The sequence below is a fragment of the Bufo gargarizans genome, chromosome 5, assembly GCF_014858855.1.
Source record: "Bufo gargarizans isolate SCDJY-AF-19 chromosome 5, ASM1485885v1, whole genome shotgun sequence".
In the NCBI taxonomy this organism is placed as follows: domain Eukaryota; kingdom Metazoa; phylum Chordata; class Amphibia; order Anura; family Bufonidae; genus Bufo; species Bufo gargarizans.
In genome coordinates this window covers 102612340-102631120 of record NC_058084.1, presented here as the reverse complement: position 1 = coordinate 102631120, position 18781 = coordinate 102612340, and the positions used below count along the sequence as shown (strand labels likewise).

At 41.6% G+C, this 18781-nt stretch overlaps 1 protein-coding gene across 1 annotated transcript in view; it reads right to left on the bottom strand.

Moving 5' to 3' along the window:
* Positions 1 to 18781, bottom strand: part of C5H8orf34 (chromosome 5 C8orf34 homolog) — a 304643-nt gene that overhangs the window by 126265 nt on the left and 159597 nt on the right. Inside the window, exons 10-11 of the mRNA XM_044294965.1 lie at positions 11685 to 11770; positions 2770 to 2843 (exon numbers count right to left, since the gene is read on the bottom strand). Of these exons, the coding sequence (XP_044150900.1) occupies positions 2770 to 2843; positions 11685 to 11770 (160 nt within the window). The remainder of the gene's footprint in view (positions 1 to 2769; positions 2844 to 11684; positions 11771 to 18781) is intronic.

Sequence of the window (18781 nt, the reverse complement as noted above, 5' to 3'; positions counted from 1 at the left end):
ACCCTATGTGCACCTTCAATATTATATACCCTTTTTGGGATAGATTTCAAAGAGCTCTGATATAGCAGGAACCACTAAATTATGAAATTGCTAAATTGAGAATTGTATTTCAACCCAGAACAAGAAATGTGCTTGAACGGACACTAAATAACTCGCCCAGCTACAGCACTAGGGACAGATTTAGCTGGATATAAATTTGAGGCCTAGTATTTAGGCGCTGGGTGACCGGTATGGATTTAGTGACAGAATTAGACTGGGATATGGCCAAAAAATGAACAGACTATTGCTGGTTAAATGCACTTGGTGTGACAGCTTCACCCTGATGTAGGCTTTAGCCAAATAACAACCACACCATTGAGGGTTAAATGCACTTGGTGACAGGCGCAGCTTGCCCCTGATTTTGTATATGGCCAAAAAATGAACAGACTATTGCTGGTTAAATGCACTTGGTGTGACAGCTTCACCCTGATGTAGGCTTTAGCCAAATAACAACCACACCATTGAGGGTTAAATGCACTTGGTGACAGGCGCAGCTTGCCCCTGATTTTGTATATGGCCAAAAAATGAACAGACTATTGCTGGTTAAATGCACTTGGTGTGACAGCTTCACCCTGATGTAGGCTTTAGCCAAAAAACAACCACACCATTGAGGGTTAAATGCACTTGGTGACAGGCGCAGCTTGCCCCTGATTTTGTATATGGCCAAAAAATGAACAGACTATTGCTGGTTAAATGCACTTGGTGTGACAGCTTCACCCTGATGTAGGCTTTAGCCAAAAAACAACCACACCATTGAGGGTTAAATGCACTTGGTCGCAGCTTGTGCTGGCGCACCACAAGACACAAAATGGCCGCCGATCACCCCAGAAAAATGAGACTGACAAACGGTCTGTGCAGCCTAAAAACAGTGAGCAATTGAGGATCAGCAGCTCAATGATCCACAGCTGCAGATCGATCAGTTAATCAAGTCCTTTGGAGGAGTTAATCTGCCTAATCTCGCCCTACTGTCGCAGCCGCAACCTCTCCCTACGCTAATCAGAGCAGAGTGACGGGCGGCGCTATGTGACTCCAGCTTAAATAGAGGCTGGGTCACATGGTGCTCTGGCCAATCACAGCCATGCCAATAGTAGGCATGGCTGTGATGGCCTCTTGGGGCAAGTAGTATGACGCTTGTTGATTGGCTGCTTTGCAGCCTTTCAAAAAGCGCCAAGAAAGCGTCACAAAAGCGCGAAGAAAGCGACGAACACCGAACCCGAACCCGGACTTTTACGAAAATGTCCGGGTTCGGGTCCGTGTCACGGACACCCCAAAATTCGGTACGAACCCGAACTATACAGTTCGAGTTCGCTCATCCCTAGTAGACACATCTCTGTAATCACTTGGCTCAAACCACTACATAACACATATATATTTATTAAAACAAAATGAAATATGGTAGCAGCAGCAGGGCCCTCGCTGTTCAAATCAATTAATACAATATATTAAAATAGGTAAAATGTATCACCATTTGACATATATTTAATGTCTCTATTTGTCCTCCAGAGAGAAAATGTTGTCACTTCAATGGAAGTTCATATTCCCACAATATAAAAGTTACTGGATGTATAGTTTTTGTTTGTTATTCTTATTCAACATAGCAGATGGTAAAATTGTAGCAATTTTGTGGATATAAAGTGCTTGCTCCCATTGGCTTGGCAATATGTCCTTGTCATATCCCATGGCTTAGTTAAAATGTCAGATTTTGACTCATAGGGAGCCATTTCGACAAGGTGGAGCTAGTGAGATGGTTCTCTTTAATTGGGAAATTCCTCTTTGCATATTGTTTTCCCATGAAGAATAGCCAAGATTTTACATATCTATTAAGATATTGAGCGAATAAAGGGATGCAAATGAGCTCTTAACAAGCTCAGCCTCTAATGCCACAAGATGTAAGGCAGCTATCCTATAAGTCAATGTTCAACCCTTTAACTAGGTCTTGAGACGTGACTTGGATATTAAATAAGCCAGTGTCTCATCTGCAGACAGCTGTTTTGGGGTGACTGACTCCCCCTCATCAGTGCAGAGCAGAGAGTACTGGCTTAACTGGTTGAGAGGCCTAAGTCAGGATTTGGGGGGTACTATCTCTCCTTGGGGAGAGAGCACCTTATTCGGCATGAGGAGACTTATGAGCCATACATGCGCCTCTAGATTTCTGGGATTTTACATCCCTTTCTTCTCAGAATTCCAAAGGAGGATGTATGGCCTATAAGTTTTCTCACACTAATTAAGGGGCTATCCCCAAGGAGAGCTAGTACCCCCCAAATATTAGGATATTGTGTTACTAATTTACTGCAGCGCATATCTCCCCTATGACTGTAGCTCCATATATTACTTTTACTGAGAAGTACTATTATATTATTGCTTTTTGGATTTTATATAGTAGAAAAAAAATAGAAGAAAAGCTCCAGCACTACGATGGACGTTATGGAAATCCCGGTCTTTATTATCACCAAAATTCAGGTAAAATACAGCAATCAAACCACTGGTGCCCATCGGTTCCCAAGATCTACGCGTTTCGAACCGTCGTGTTCTTGGTCATGATCCTGATTTTATATAGTCCTTTTTAGTGTCTGATAAAGTCCATTTTGGAGTGTGGAGCCTTTTTCTTTACAATTTTTTAAATCTTTTGTTATATAGTCAGCCACCAAATGATAACTGTCAATACCAACCACATTCTCAATGTCATCGATTAATCCATTATACATGTCAGTAGCAATCTTGTTTACTTACAGGTCCTGTCACTTGAGATGCGCTTTCAAATTCTTCATCATCTTCCATTAATGTTTCTGCTCCAGGCAATGAATCTGTTCCAAGGAGACAAAAAAAATAGCTTCATGTTCATGTGATTACTTTGGAATAATTAATCTCTAGAAATATGTAAACCTCTAGGTTTCATGCCAAGACTATATAAATAGGTTTAAGAGCAGGTATTGAATTACACGGGTAATAAGTTTTATATCTTGCTTGCCATGGAGTATATTTTGATGAGTGATGTCTTAATGGATTGAAGAAGCCTATCTTATTTGATCATAATGAAAACAAAAAGGCTGTAGCACCAAGTATTACCAGTGGTTAATCCTAAATATTGTGATCTAATAGTTGATGCCTGCAGGATATTTAAGGTAGCAGAAGTGCGGCCTTCACTTTTAATGACAGCCTGTATGTATCTCATTTATTTGATCGCTACATAACACAGATCTAAACACGCCTGTAACATAATCATTGTATTTACCTACCGTAATTGACCAGGAAAATGATCTATTATTTGTCATGAATCATACATGGTAGCACAATGAGTGCCTGTAGTGACGAGTAAATTTCAGGAAATTCGATTCAATTCGGGTCTGAATAACTTTGACCTCAATCAAAAGTGCTCCAATTGCCAGTTGTTAATGACGCGCTGAGATCTCCCAGGACTGTATGCAACTTATTTCAAGCTCTTTAATGCCAAACCAGCATTAACCCCCTTCCCGATGCATCAACTTTCCGTTTTTGTGCTTTCTTTTTTCGCTCCCCGCGTTCTCGGAGCCTTACCTTTTTTATTTTTCCATTTAAATAGCCGTATGAGGACTTGTTTTTTGCAGGACATGTTGTACTGCATAATGCCACCATTTAATATTGCATGTAATGCAGTGGCAAGCAGGAAAACAATTCCAAATGGGGTGGAAATTTAAAAACAACACAATTCTGGCACAGTTTTACGGGTTTTATTTTTATGGCGTTCGCCATGCGATAAAACTGAAGTGTGCTCTTTATTCTCCAGATCAGTGCGATCACAGCGATACTGCATATGTATAGTTTTTCTTGTGTTTAAATATTGGAGGAAAAAAACTTTAGAATTTTTTTTTTTCTTGTCATCGCCATATTCTGACCCCCATCACCTTTTTATAGTTATGTCTATGGAGGTGTGTGAGGACTCTTTTTTTGTGGAACAATCCATTTTGTGGTGTGTATAACAAAGGGGGTGATTTGATTTTTTATATTTTTTTTATGTCTTTCAAAAAACTTTTTTTTTGTTAGCTCTAAATTGGACTCCAATTTGCAATTTGTATAGAGTAATGGAATTTGCTCCATTCTATACAGAAATCACCAAATTACAGTTCAGTGCTGCCACCTGCCGGTCTGAACTGTAATATACAAGTAATGAACCTGGAAGATTAGTACAAACTCAGGCTCATTACTATGAATGAACACCTTCCCCAATCTCTGCCTGTGGGAGGTGTTCCTTAACTGTGCACTTCCGGGTTTTATCCCTCTAAGACTCCGTGGTCATTTGACTATAGGATTTGAGGGGTAAATGTCCGCCGATCTCGGACATTAGCCGTTGATGTCTGCTGTATGAAAAGCAGGCACCTGGCAGCTATGGCACTAGCTTCGCTCTGAATCGCGCAACATCTGTAAAGACTCGAGAATAAGGGGACCTGAGACCTTTGGGAAGGGCTTAGAAATCTTAAAGTGTCAGCAACAGTATAAGGCTTATGGGTAAACACATGGCTGTTGACAGTAATAAACAACCTTTAAAACAAACTGCGCAGTAAGATTTTCTATGTTTCTAAAAGAAAAAAATGGGATTTACATTGTTCATCTTTTCTGCCTTCTGGTCTGAGAAATTCCTTACTCAATGTTGAAAAATTCATCAAAATCGAATTGCCAAAAATGTGGATTCAGATTAGACTCAAAGTTGTGGAAAATTCTGATTGAATTTGATTCATTTAGAATTGATTCAATCATCTGTAGTCTCTAAGGGTTTGTATTAAAGGGGTTGTCCCACGAAAAATATTCTCCAGTTTTCAAACCAGCACTTGGATCTTAATACTTTTGTAATTGCATGTAATTAAAAATTTAGCATGTCCACTGAGTTATTCAATAAAATGTATATTTATAGCACCACCTGAAGTTTGCTTTTTTCTTATTTCTTTGGCTTGCTCACTTAGAAGGTCGCACATGCTCAGTTTCATCTTTCAACTGCCTCCTGAGCTGTGATAGGGAGAGCATTGACACGCCCCCTGAGCTGTGATAGGGAGAGCTGAGACACGCCTCCTGAGCTGCAGCAGAAAAGACACTCCCCTTGAGCTGCCAGCTTGATATAAATCTAGCAGTAGAGCAATGGATGGGAAGATCTCTGGATCCATGTGAGGTACAGGGCAGGTTCTAGCTTTGTTAGAAAGGTATCGTCGTGTACTATATGATGTCTGATTTACATTTTTTACAATAGTCATGAGATAACCCCCTTTAAGGCACTCAACGCTGAATTACAGAAATATATCTGTAATTCAGTATTTATGTATAATCATATACATATACATCCTGTATATGTGTAGCATCTTCTGATACCATTCTAAAGTGGAAGGGACATGTGTCGATCGTCAATGGCTGGCTACTATCGACCTTGCCGCGATTAGACAAAATGAAGGGTCTAATAAGATCACAACCCCACCATGTATGGAGCATTGTGCCCTGCCCCCTATAACATCTCCAACAGATTTCTGGTACTGTTGGGAAAATTCTATGAAGCCCAACTGGGTAACTGTACCACAGAGACAGTATCTTGTAGTTTTTTTTCTTGCGCGTGAAAGGCCATAGAGAGCTTATGGTGTCAATATGGGAGCTTAACTCGCCCTCCTACTCTGACACATAACAGGGGGGTGTTGCTGTGAAAAAGCCTGAAAGAATGCAGATATCCAGGAAGTGTGTTGAAGAGCCCAACCCACTGCTTAGTTGCTTTATGATATTGCCAATCCAGTAGTTGTGTTAGCACTGCCGCTACATGGTATGTTCTAAATTACGGAAGGCCTACACCCCCCAAAAGCTTAGGTCTTACTAATGTGGTTATCCCAACCCTTGGTCTCAGTTGACCCCATACAAAACAAATGGTTGCCGTTTTTAGTTTCTGAAAAAAGGAAGAAGATACATAATAGGAAGCGCTTGAAACATGTACAGCAGTTTTGGTAATATGTGTAATTCAGTATTTATAGTGGCCAAAAGTCACAAATTTTTATAAACAATCCTGGTAAATGTGGCTTGTCCTCACCCCAAAAACGAGAATGACTTATGCAAACACCACAGATAAATGGGAATTAGGGTGTGGTAAATTCCAGAGGTCAGGGCTTAAAAGGAACTGGTCAACATTATACCGCCCTTACTGAGTTAACAGACATGCATTTAAGCGGCATCTCCTGCATAAGCTAATATCATATCTGTGGCGAAACCAACCTCGCCACTGGGTTTTGGAGAGGCCTGTTTAAAAGCCTCGTGCCTCAGGATTATGGCCCATACTAACTTTAAAGAAGACAGGCCGGCCGCACAGCTTAAATCGTTCTTTGGAATTGTAATTTGTTATGTGAGGGTACCCAGATGGCTAGTTTAATTGTATTCGTGTGGTCTGAGTGTCATTCGCCTAATGATATGCACTCAGACTTGAGCTATCTGGGAATATGTTAAATGTCTGTGGTTGCTGGGAGGATGTGACATTGTGTGTTTAAATGGTGATGTCTGTCCTGTTGTCTCCACATGTGTATTGGCGATCTCCCCTTTGTCCTGAGAGATAATTGGATTATCCCCCGGTTGTCTCTGGGGCAGAGAGGAGGAGACCATGATGCTTTGTGGGGATGTGTTGTATCTGTTCGGTGTGTCGCAGTCTCCATTCTGGTCCCCTGGGGGCGTGTCCACCAGATGGGGACCTGCATAAATACGGGTGGGTAGCCCTCAATAAAGTGTTCCTGTTTTATCCTTCATCATGTTGAGACTGGTGTTTGGATAACTGATCAAACTGGGGGATTGCTATACGCTGAAGATTTGCTATACTCCCCTGGCATAACTACTAGCTCTTGTAAGAGCTGTTCCTGCTCTCTGGCTGTAGGAGAGGTTCACCCACTGGAGCCTGGAGCCTTGTCGTAGGTCCAGCGTGGGTGGAGGACGGTGAGACCCCAACCAAGCTGCGGCGGTTCGTGGGGTCTGCAGGGCGTACGGTGTCAAGTGGAGTGCTTGGAGTCCTCGGAAAGCACTAGGAGCATCTATCGACGGAGGTACCCGGTCGGGGTGCTAGGAGATCCGTTACAATATCGTTGCTAAGAAGATGCGGTATAATCAGCCAAGGCCATAGAAGAGTCATGCACTGGCTGAGGAAGAGTCACAGTTATTCATGAGCTCCCACTCTCCCCGCCCACATGCAGATCACTTGCAGGTTTCTCATAGGGGGGAAATTAAGTAGAAATCTGATGCTCATTAGCAGGTGGATGGGGAGAGCAGAAGCACATGAATAACTATGACTCATCTCAGACAGCCTATGAATCTTCTCTGGCATGGGCTGTGATGCACTGAAGATCTCAGCAACCACTTATCTCATTAGTGACAAAATACTGAAATCAACATTTCTTCCACTATATTATGCTGCCCTCAGTGTGAACAGGATGAAGTTGGTAACAGGTTCCCTTAAAAGGCCCAAATTTACTAACATAAATGCTGGTAAGTAAAAAAAGAGCGATAACCTGGCGTGCACCGTATCGGTATATTACTGTCTTCCTTCATATAGAAAAGGGCAGCAGACTATGCTTTCCTAAATAGTGAACAATAAGGTGTATGACCATGATGCCTACCAGATATATTCAGGGTATACTATGCAGCATTGATCCAGGGAGTTATTCTGATTGCCTGATTGGAGTCAGGAAATATTTTTTTCCCAAAAATGAGGAAAGTTGGCCTCTACCTCATGGGGTTTTGCCTTCCTCTGGATCAAATTTGCAGAATAACAGGCTGAACTGAATGGATGTATGTCTTTTTTCAGACTATGTTACTATCTCACCACCAAAAAGTAAATTTACTTGGAAATATAGGCCCACAAGCTGCCCTCTTGTGTGAAGAAAGGGGCCATTCTGCAGACATAACCAACTAAGACATTCATCTGATGAAAAAGGCATGGCAGCAGACTTGAGGTCCTTTCAGGCCTCTTTAACATGTCTGTGACGACACCCGTGACAAGATGGTCAGTGGTTCATTGGTGAAGAAGTCTTTGAAGAATTTGTGTTTAATCTGTGTGTCATCCATGTTCCACAGACACTGATCAGCTGAAAATTAATCTCCAGAGCATCTCCTAGCACAGACCAAACATGGATGGCATCTGTATTGTGTCTGTGGTTTTCACTGACTTACAGACTATAATGTGTGTGAGGTATCCGTCATGGAGGACAAAATAAGGCAGGCTTCTGTGGTGTCACCATGGACACATGGTCCGTGAAGAAATACTGATGTGTGAATACACACATTAAAGTCAATAGTTACTTCTGCTGTCCGTTGAGACCACGAGCAGAACATGTCTATGATTCACTGAAGTGTGATAAAAGGCCTTATATGGACCAATCATTGGGTCAATTATCAGGGATGAGAGTTCCCAATAATTGCAATTTTTAAAGGTGCCAGTGATCACCCTATGAATGAGAAAACACATTGAGTGATTGTGTCTTTCAGCTGGTACCAAAGGTCATAATATCGGAGCAGCAGATTAAATGCTGCTCTCACCCACTCTGATAACCAGGCAATTATCAAGAACATTTGTTTTCTTCCCGATAATTGTCTATTACGTCGTCCTGTGTAAAAGGACCATTGGTGATTGGTTTCTGGATGTGTTTTTACTCTGTCAAGTAAATTTTACATATTTATGTATGACTGCCAGAATATTTGGCATCATATATGAGACCAACATTAAATGGCTTTCTTTAGTGTTAGAGATCTTCTCAAAACAAGGGACTTGCTGATAAAATAGATGTTCAGTTTTACAAAGGATGAAAACTTATTTTGAGCTAGGAATGTTCTTTAACTCTGATGAATTGTTGGATGGAGAGTTACTGTACAAAGCTGAGTAATATGTTGCCGAGAGTGCTTGTGTTTGCTTCACTTTCATCTTCCACAATCATATCAATCTACTCACGAGTGCAAACTACAGGTCCTTCTCAAAAAATTTGCATATTGTGATAAAGTTCATTATTTTCTGTAATGTACTAATAAACATTAGACTTTCATATATTTTAGATTCATTACACACAACTGAAGTAGTTCAAGCCTTTTATTGTTTTAATATTGATGATTTTGGCATACAGCTCATGAAAACCCAAAATTCCCCAAAATCAAAAAAAATTAGCATATCATAAAAAGGTTCTCTAAACGAGCTATTAACCTAATCATCTGAATCAACTAATTAACTCTAAACACCTGCAAAAGATTCCTGAGACTTTTAAAAACTCCCAGCCTGGTTCATTACTCAAAACCGCAATCATGGGTAAGACTGCCGACCTGACTGCTGTCCAGAAGGCCATCATTGTCACCCTCAAGCAAGAGGGTAAGACACAGAAAGAAATTTCTGAACGAATAGGCTGTTCCCAGAGTGCTGTATCAAGGCACCTCAGTGGGAAGTCTGTGGGAAGGAAAAAGTGTGGCAGAAAACGCTGCACAACGAGAAGAGGTGACCGGACCCTGAGGAAGATTGTGGAGAAGGACCGATTCCAGACCTTGGGGGACCTGCGGAAGCAGTGGACTGAGTCTGGAGTAGAAACATCCAGAGCCACCGTGTACAGGCGTGTGCAGGAAATGGGCTACAGGTGCCGCATTCCCCAGAAACAGCGGCAGAAGCGCCTGACCTGGGCTACAGAGAAGCAGCACTGGACTGTTGCTCAGTGGTCCAAAGTACTTTTTTCGGATGAAAACAAATTTTGCATGTCATTCGGAAATCAAGGTGCCAGAGTCTGGAGGAAGACTGGGCAGAGGGAAATGCCAAAATGCCTGAGGTCCAGTGTCAAGTACCCACAGTCAGTGATGGTCTGGGGTGCCATGTCAGCTGCTGGTGTTGGTCCACTGTGTTTTATCAAGGGCACGGTCAATGCAGCTAGCTATCAGGAGATTTTGGAGCACTTCATGCTTCCATCTGCTGAAAAGCTTTATGGAGATGAAGATTTCATTTTTCCGCACGACCTGGCACCTGCTCACAGTGCCAAAACCACTGGTAAATGGTTTACTGACCATGGTATTACTGTGCTCAATTGGCCTGCCAACTCTCCTGACCTGAACCCCATAGAGAATCTGTGGGATATTGGGAAGAGAAAGTTGAGAGACTCAAAACCCAACACTCTGGATGAGCTTAAAGGGAACCTGTCACCTGGATTTTGGGTATAGAGCTGAGGACATGGGTTGCTAGATGGCAGAGCTGAGGACATGGGTTGCTAGATGGCTGCTAGCACATCCGCAATACCCAATCCCCATAGCTCTGTGTGCTTTTATTGTGTAAAAAAAAACGATTTGATACATATGCAAATTAACCTGAGATGAGTCCTGTATGTGAGATGAGTCAGGGACAGGACTCATCTCAGGTTAATTTGCATATGTATCAAATCGGTTTTTCTACACAATAAAAGCACACAGAGCTATGGGGACTGGGTATTGCGGATGTGCTAGCGGCCATCTAGCAACCCATGTCCTCAGCTCTATACCCAAAATCCTGGTGACAGGTTCCCTTTTAAGGCTGCTATCGAAGCATCCTGGGCCTCCATAACACCTCAGCAGTGCCACAGGCTGATTGCCTCCATGCCACGCCGCATTTAAGCAGTCATTTCTGCAAAAGGATTCCCGACCAAGTATTGAGTGCATAACTGAACATAATTATTTTAAGGTTGACTTTTTTTGTATTAAAAACACTTTTCTTTTATTGGTCGGATGAAATATGCTAATTTTTTGAGATAGGAATTTGGGGTTTTCATGAGCTGTATGCCAAAATCATCAATATTAAAACAATAGAAGGCTTGAACTACTTCAGTTGTGTGTAATGAATCTAAAATATATGAAAGTCTAATGTTTATCAGTACATTACAGAAAATAATGAACTTTATCACAATATGCAATTTTTTTTAGAAGGACCTGTATATATGTGCCAGGCCGCTTTACTACAGCTCCACATACAAGATCCTTTTGCTACATCTATAGCAATCCAAAAGCAATCCAAAATGAGTGTCCTGTACAAGGGGAGATGGCAGCCTTATCACAAAAGGTGATGGTCCAGACAGGATTTGAAGACAGAGTAAGGACTTGTTTGATGTACTGCTTCTGCTTTGTGTTAGGGTACATAAAAATGCATAATGTTATTCCTGGAACGTGTCAAGCATTTGTGAGGAAAAAAAGTGCTTCCCAACTGTATGCATTGTACTTTTTTTGTTGGAAAAAAATCAACTGTTAAAATAGTGGCAACAATGTTTCTTTCAATCTGTGTTTTAAGGCCGCCATGAATCTTTTTCAGAAATTATGGCAACTATGACCAGGACAAATGTCTTGATAAAACTGAAGTAAGATATTATGAGAAACCTTCAATGGTGTTTTTAGCATACATTCCATGTATGTGGTTGGAAATCCCTCAAGCTATGTCAAAAGTATGTCCTGAATTTATGCAATTGTATTTATCTTTTGTGGGTGATGACACTCAGATGTATGCCAGTAGGAAACTATTTTGGTGCATGGAAGTCTATTGACATGTTCATCATAGATACCGGGAGTATTTCATGGTGCTCTATTTACCTCAATAATCTGACCAAATGTTTTAAGGTAAATGGATAAAATCGGCCTATAAATCAGTTAAAGCTATTGAAAAGTTGAAGAACACCGGTACTCACCCCTGGCATTTGCTGTACCTTTCGCAGGAGAGGAGTTTTCTTTTGGCACCACCTCTTCTCCCTGAGCTAGATTATCTCCTTGCAATCTAAAACACAGAAGTATTGTTACAGAGGAGCCCAGGGACCCAAAAAATGTGTATTAATATACTACAAGGCTCACAATCAACACTTATGCCAACATTTTGAGTACAACTCTATAGTGGGAAAATCCTTTAGCATTCACACTTTTATTTTTATTTTTTACAAAAGACATCATGATAGATAAACTGATGGATCTTATTTTCTCCTACACCAATCTTGGATCCCTTAAAAACACATCACTTTTGTCACTTTGCACATTTAGCACCAATAATTAGCTGGTGTAAAGGTGTTACGGATGTACCAAGACATACGGACGTTCCCGCAACAGGTGGCAGGAGATCTGTGAGACTGGCAACACGTGGTTTGATCTGATATGTTTTCCTTTTGGATCGAATTACATCTGTGTTATTTCGGGTGCTTGCCACACCTTCTATCCCCAGGTGTTGCTATTGTGGTCATTTAACCTTCTCTATTAATTGTTATTTCTCCCACTATGCTATGCAGTTTATAGCTTCTGTTGGACTTGTGGTTAGCTTCTGTTTGGTTCTCGGCTGAGTTCCTGGTCTACCAAAGCTTCATTGAAGATAAGTGTTTCCGTTCCCTTTTGTATTGTGTTTTGATATATGTGTGTGTTGCTTTTCCCTGTTGTTTGTCATTAGGCCTGAGGGAGACTCCTGTTTGTCCTTCCCTTTGGAGGAACAGGTAGACTCAGTCCTGACATTAGTTCCAGGGTCCTATAGGGTGAGATAGGATTCTAGGTATCAGGTGTATGAACTTGCATACCTTTGGGGCCTGTTCATACTGGTAGTCTGTCAGGACTGGAGTTAGGGTTTTCTCTAGGAGGTGTCCATCTTCCTTTCCTAGTTTCCAGGCCTTATTCTGGTATCCCCCTTTCCTCCTATGCTCGGGTGGTGTTTTCCTCCCACACACGAGCGTGACAAAAGGGAGCTTAAGCCTTAAAATGGCAGCAGTGGGGGATAGTGTTGCTTCTTTTATTTATTTCAACCAACGTTGAGCCCTTTGTAAAGAATTTTCCCCCACTTGAAATCCCTTTTGAGCCGAGGGGCTTGTTTTAGTTATTGAATTATCTAATATAAATTGTGGTTGTCTGCAATGTTTTGACAAGTTAAGGCCTAGTTCACATGAACGTATGGCTTTCATAGTTTTTTGTGGTCCGTTTTTCACGGATCCGTTGTTCCGTTCTTGAGTTCCGTTTCCTTTCCGTTTTTTCCGTTCCGTTTTTCCGTTCCGTTTTTCCGTTCCGTTTTTCCGTATGCCATGTACAGTATACAGTAATTACATAGAAAAAATTGGGCTGGCCATAACATTTTCAATAGATGGTTCAGAAAAAACGGAACGGAAACGGAAGACATACGGATGCATTTCCGTATGTGTTCCATTTTTTTTGCGGACCCAATGACTTGAATGGAGCCACGGAACATGATTTGCGGGCAATAATAGGACATGTTCTACCTTTCAACGGAACGGAAAAACGGAAATACGGAAACGGAATGCATACGGAGTACATTCAGTTTTTTTGCGGAACCATTGAAATGAATGGTTCCGTATACGGACCGTATACGGAACACAAAAAAAACGGCCCGTACACTCGCAAAAAAAACGTTCGTGTGAACTAGGCCTTAAGAGTTGTCTTGTCAATTCCTTACACGGGAGCACTGGTTTAACTGTCCCATCTGATAGGATTGAGAGAAAGATGTGATCAACATTGATGGGAATTCCATAACAAAAAGTATTTCTGCACAATGTAAAGTCTACTTTTGACATGTTAAACCTGCAGAACTATTACACACATCTATCGTGACATGCCTGCTTTAGTAAATACTTGTTTTCCCTATGAAATGTTTTCCCTATGAAATAACAATTCTGATGCCTCTTTTCTTAAAACTCTGCATGTCTCCACTGTGAGAGCGCCACCAAACAGCTCAGTAAGAAACAGAGGAAGTAGCTTTTGAGGTTAACTGCAATCACACCTGGATTTTCAGTCTCCAAATGGAGTTAGAAAGAAGGTTTATGAACCATCTACTATAAATATAATCTCTACAAGGGACAAATAAATGCTGGAAAAATATATTCTCAATATTAATGTATTGCATATTAGAATAATGATTTGGCAGAGACTGAGCGACTTGGCATTTAAGACCAATGGGATAAAAAAAAAAAAAAAAAAAAAAACATAAGCAGCTTTTCTGAGAACAAGCCATTTTGTAATAATTTTACACAATCATTCAGACTTTTATACAAATTAAATAGTGATCCCACAGTATTGTCAATGACACAGTTAAAGCCTTAATGACCTGGGCATTGTAAGCCTTGATGATTGGAGAAAGTTAGAGAATGTGTCGGTATACTTGTGAATATGTATTCTAAATTCCAATTTGGTTTTATATGAGTAAAACAACAAGTAAATGAAGATGAGCCAAAGGTCATGAATATAGTCCAGAATACAGTGTCGACATGCATGAAATAGGAAAGCATAGCAGAAAAGTGAATAGTGGGATATGGAGGGCCGGGTTGTAACCTGAAGCTCCTAGGCCCTAATGTAAAATCTGTAACAGGGCATGCACCATTTACTGTATATCACTGGTCACTTCATATGGGGCAGAGGTATACCCCCTGTACCTACAGTATGTTTGACAGGAAGTCTCAGGGGGTCCCAAAAGAGGCACCTGTCTTCTATTAGGCATAAAACCCTAGATTTCATTGATAGACCTTTTTCTGACAATCGGTATCTTTTAACCCCTTAAGGACTAAGCCCTATTTCACCTTAAGGACTTGGCCATTTTTTGCAAATCTGACCAGTGTCAATTTAAGTGCTCATAACTTTAAAACGCTTTGACTTACCCAGGCCGTTCTGAGATTGTTTTTTCGTCACATATTGTACTTCATAACACTGCTAAAATTGGGTCAAAAAAGTGAATTTTTTTGCATAAAAAAATACAATTTTTACCAAAAATTTCGAAAAATTAGCAAATTTCAAAGTTTCAGTTTCTATACTTCTGTAATACATAGTAATACCCCCAAAAATTGCGATGATTTTACATTCCCCATATGACTACTTCATGTTTGTAGAATTTTGGGAATGATATTTTATTTTTTGGGGATGTTACAAGGCTTAGAAGTTTAGAAGCAAATTTTGAAATTTTTCAGAAATCTTCAAAATCCCACTTTTTATAGACCAGTTCAGGTTTGAAGTCATATTGTGGGGCTTAGATAATAGCAACCTCCCAAAAATGACCCCATTCTAGAAACTACACCCCTCAAGGTATTCAAAACTGTTTTTTCAAACTTTATTAACCCTTTAGGTGTTCCACAAGAGTTAATGGCAGATGGAGAAACAATTTCGAAATTTCTATTTTGGAAAATTTTCCAATATAATCAATTTTTTCCAGGAGTAAAACAAGGGTTAACTGCCAAACAAAACTCAAAATGGGTTGCCCTGATTCTGTAGTTTGCAGAAACACCCCATATGTGGTCGTAAACTACTGTTTGGCCGAACGGGAGCACATAGAAGGAGGGGAACACCATATGGGTTTTGGAAGGCAGATTTTGCAGGACTGGTTTTGTTTATACCATGTCCCATTTCAAGCCCCCTGTTGCACCCCTAGAATAGAAATTTCAAAAAAGTGACTCCATCTAAGAAAGTACACCCCTCAAGGTATTCAAAACTGGGTTTAGAAACTTTGTTAACCCTTTAGGTGTTCCACAAGAGTTAATGGCAGATGGAGAAACAATTTTGAAATGTCTATTTTTTGGAAAATTTTCCAATATAATCAATTTTTTCCAGGAGTAAAACAAGGGTTAACTGCCAAACAAAACTCAAAATGGGTTCCCCTGATTCTGTTGTTTGCAGAAACACCCCATATGTGGTTGTAAACTACTGTTTGGCCGAACAGGAGCACATAGAAGGAGGGGAACACCATATGGGTTTTGGAAGGCAGATTTTGCAGGACTGGTTTTGTTTATACCATGTCCCATTTCAAGCCCCCTGTTGCACCCCTAGAATAGAAATTTCAAAAAAGTGACTCCATCTAAGAAAGTACACCCCTCAAGGTATTCAAAACTGGGTTTACAAACTTTGTTAACCCTTTAGGTGTTTCACAAGAGTTAATGGCAGATGGAGAAACAATTTTGAAATGTCTATTTTTTGGAAAATTTTCCAATATAATCAATTTTTTCCAGGAGTAAAACAAGGGTTAACTGCCAAACAAAACTCAAAATGGGTTGCCCTGATTCTGTAGTTTGCAGAAACACCCCATATGTGGTTGTAAACTACTGTTTGGCCGAACAGGAGCACATAGAAGGAGGGGAACACCATATGGGTTTTGGAAGGCAGATTTTGCAGGACTGGTTTTGTTTATACCATGTCCCATTTGAAGCCCCCTGTTGCACCCCTAAAATAGAAATTTCAAAAAAGTGACTCCATCTAAGAAAGTACACCCCTCAAGGTATTCAAAACTGGGTTTACAAACTTTGTTAACCCTTTAGGTGTTCCACAAGAGTTAATGGCAGATGGAGAAACAATTTTGAAATTTCTATTTTTTGGAAAATTTTCCAATTTAACCCTTACTTTATTACTGGAAAAAATGGGTTAACAGCCAAACAAAACTCAAAATGAGTTGCCCTGATTCTGTAGTTTGCAGAAACACCCCATATGTGGTCGTAAACTACGGTTTGGCCGAACGGCAGGACATAGAAGAAGGGGAACGGTTTTTGGAAGGCAGATTTTGCTGGACTGGTTTACTTACACCATGTACCCTTTCAAGCCCCCTGATGCACCCCTAGAGTAGAAACTCCATAAAAGTGACCCCATCTAGGAAACTACGGGATAAGGGGGTTGTTGTTTTGGGACTATTTTAGGGGTAAATATGATTTTTGGTTGCTCTATATTACTCTTTTTTGAGGCAATGTAACAAAAAAATTCTAAAATTGTTTCTACATTCGCTATTTAGTTTGTGGAACACCTAAAGGGTTAACATAGTTTGTAAAGTAACTTTTGAATACCTTGAGGGGTGTAGTTTCTTAGATGGGGTCACTTTTTTGGAGTTTCTAGTCTAGGCTACATCAGGGGGGGCTTCTAATGGGACATGGTGTCAAAAAAAAAACTGTCCATCAAAATCTGCCTTCCAGAAACCGTATGGAGTTCCCTTCGTTCTATGCCCTGCCGTGCGGCTATATAGCCATTTACGACCACATATGGGGTGTTTCTGCAAACTACAGAATCGGGGCAATAAATATTGAGTTTTGTTTGGCTGTTAACCCTTGCTTTATTACCGGCAAAAAGGATTCAAATGGAAATTTTGCCCAAAAATTGTTGTTTTGGCACCGTTTTTTTTTTATATTTTTAACACTGTTCATCCGAGGCGTTTGGTCAAAAGTTATTTTTATAGCGACGACTTTTACGCACGCGACGATGCCCAATATGTATGGCTCTCAGACTTTGGAGACACTAAGCAGGCATCCTAAAACTGCGGCCCACCAGATGTTGTAAAACTGCAATTCCCACCATGCCCTGCTGATGGCTGTAGGTTTTTCTGGGCATGCTGGGAGTTATAGTTTTACAACATCTGGAGGGCCGCAGTTTGAGGATGCCTGCACTAAAACTAATATTTTTTGGGGAAAAAAAAAATGTTTTCGTGTCTCCAAAGGCTGAGAGCCATAGTTTTTTATGTTCTCTAGTGGACTGTTGGGGATTATAAAAATGTAGTACTCCATGGAAGTGTGATACTCCCTGAAGCAATCGATAACGCAGAGGCCCGGATGATCGGGGCACGTGTCGCACTGAGTGGTGGTGTCCTTCCGTATCCCCCTCCTGCGACACACTCTGCACTTTTTTTGGGTTCGTCCCTTCTTTCCAGTATGGGGGACCACACCTGGAAAGTGTTGGCCAGGGACGATCCGGGCGCCTCCAGTTCCCGAGGTACTCCGGCCTGCTCTTTCCCGGTCCGAAAAGATCAGGTCCTTGAGGACTGCCTCATAGAACTGGAGGAATGTCCCTGTGCTGCCAGCGCTTCGGGATAGTACAAAAGAGTTGTACATGGCAACCTGCACCAAGTAGACCGCAACTTTTTTGTACCATGCCCGGGTTTTGCGCATGGCGTTATATGGCGTGAGGACTTGATCAGAGAGATCAACTCCTCCCATATACCGATTGTAGTCGACGATACAATCGGGCTTGAGGACCGTTGCCGTGGTACCTCGCACAGAGACTGGGGTGGTGCCGTTACCGTGGATTGTGGACAGCATAAGGACATCCCTCTTGTCCTTATACCTGACCAGCAACAGGTTTCCACTGGTAAGTGCACGGGTCTCACCCCTGGGGATAGGTACCTGGAGGGGGTAGGCAGGGAGGCCGCGTTGATTTTTCCGCACGGTCCCACAAGCGAACGTGGATCTGGCGGCAAGGGACCTGAACAAGGGAATGCTGGTATAAAAGTTATCCACGTACAAGTGGTAACCCTTATCCAGCAGTGGGTACATAAGGTCCCACACGAGTTTCCCGCTAACACCCAGAGTGGGGGGACATTCTGGGGGTTGAATACGGGAATCTCGCCCCTCGTACACACAAAATTTGTAAGTGTACCCTGAGGTACTCTCACAAATTTTGTATAGCTTCACGCCATACCTCGCCCGCTTTGTGGGAATATATTGGCGGAAACTGAGTCTCCCCTTGAACGCAACGAGAGACTCATCAACCGCGACCTCCCTTCCAGGTACGTAGGCCTGCTGAAATGTGGCCCCAAAGTGATCGATGACCGGCCGTATCTTATACAGCCGGTCATAGGCAGGATCACCTCGGGGTGGACATGCTGCATTATCGGAATAATGCAGACATTTCCGGATGGCCTCAAACCGGGGACGTGTCATGACCATACTGTACAGTGGGGTCTGGTATAGGACGTCCCCACTCCAGTATTGCCTGACACTGGGTTTTTGGACTAGACCCATATGCAGCACGAGGCCCCAAAATGTCCTCATTTCGGCTGCACTGACCGGCG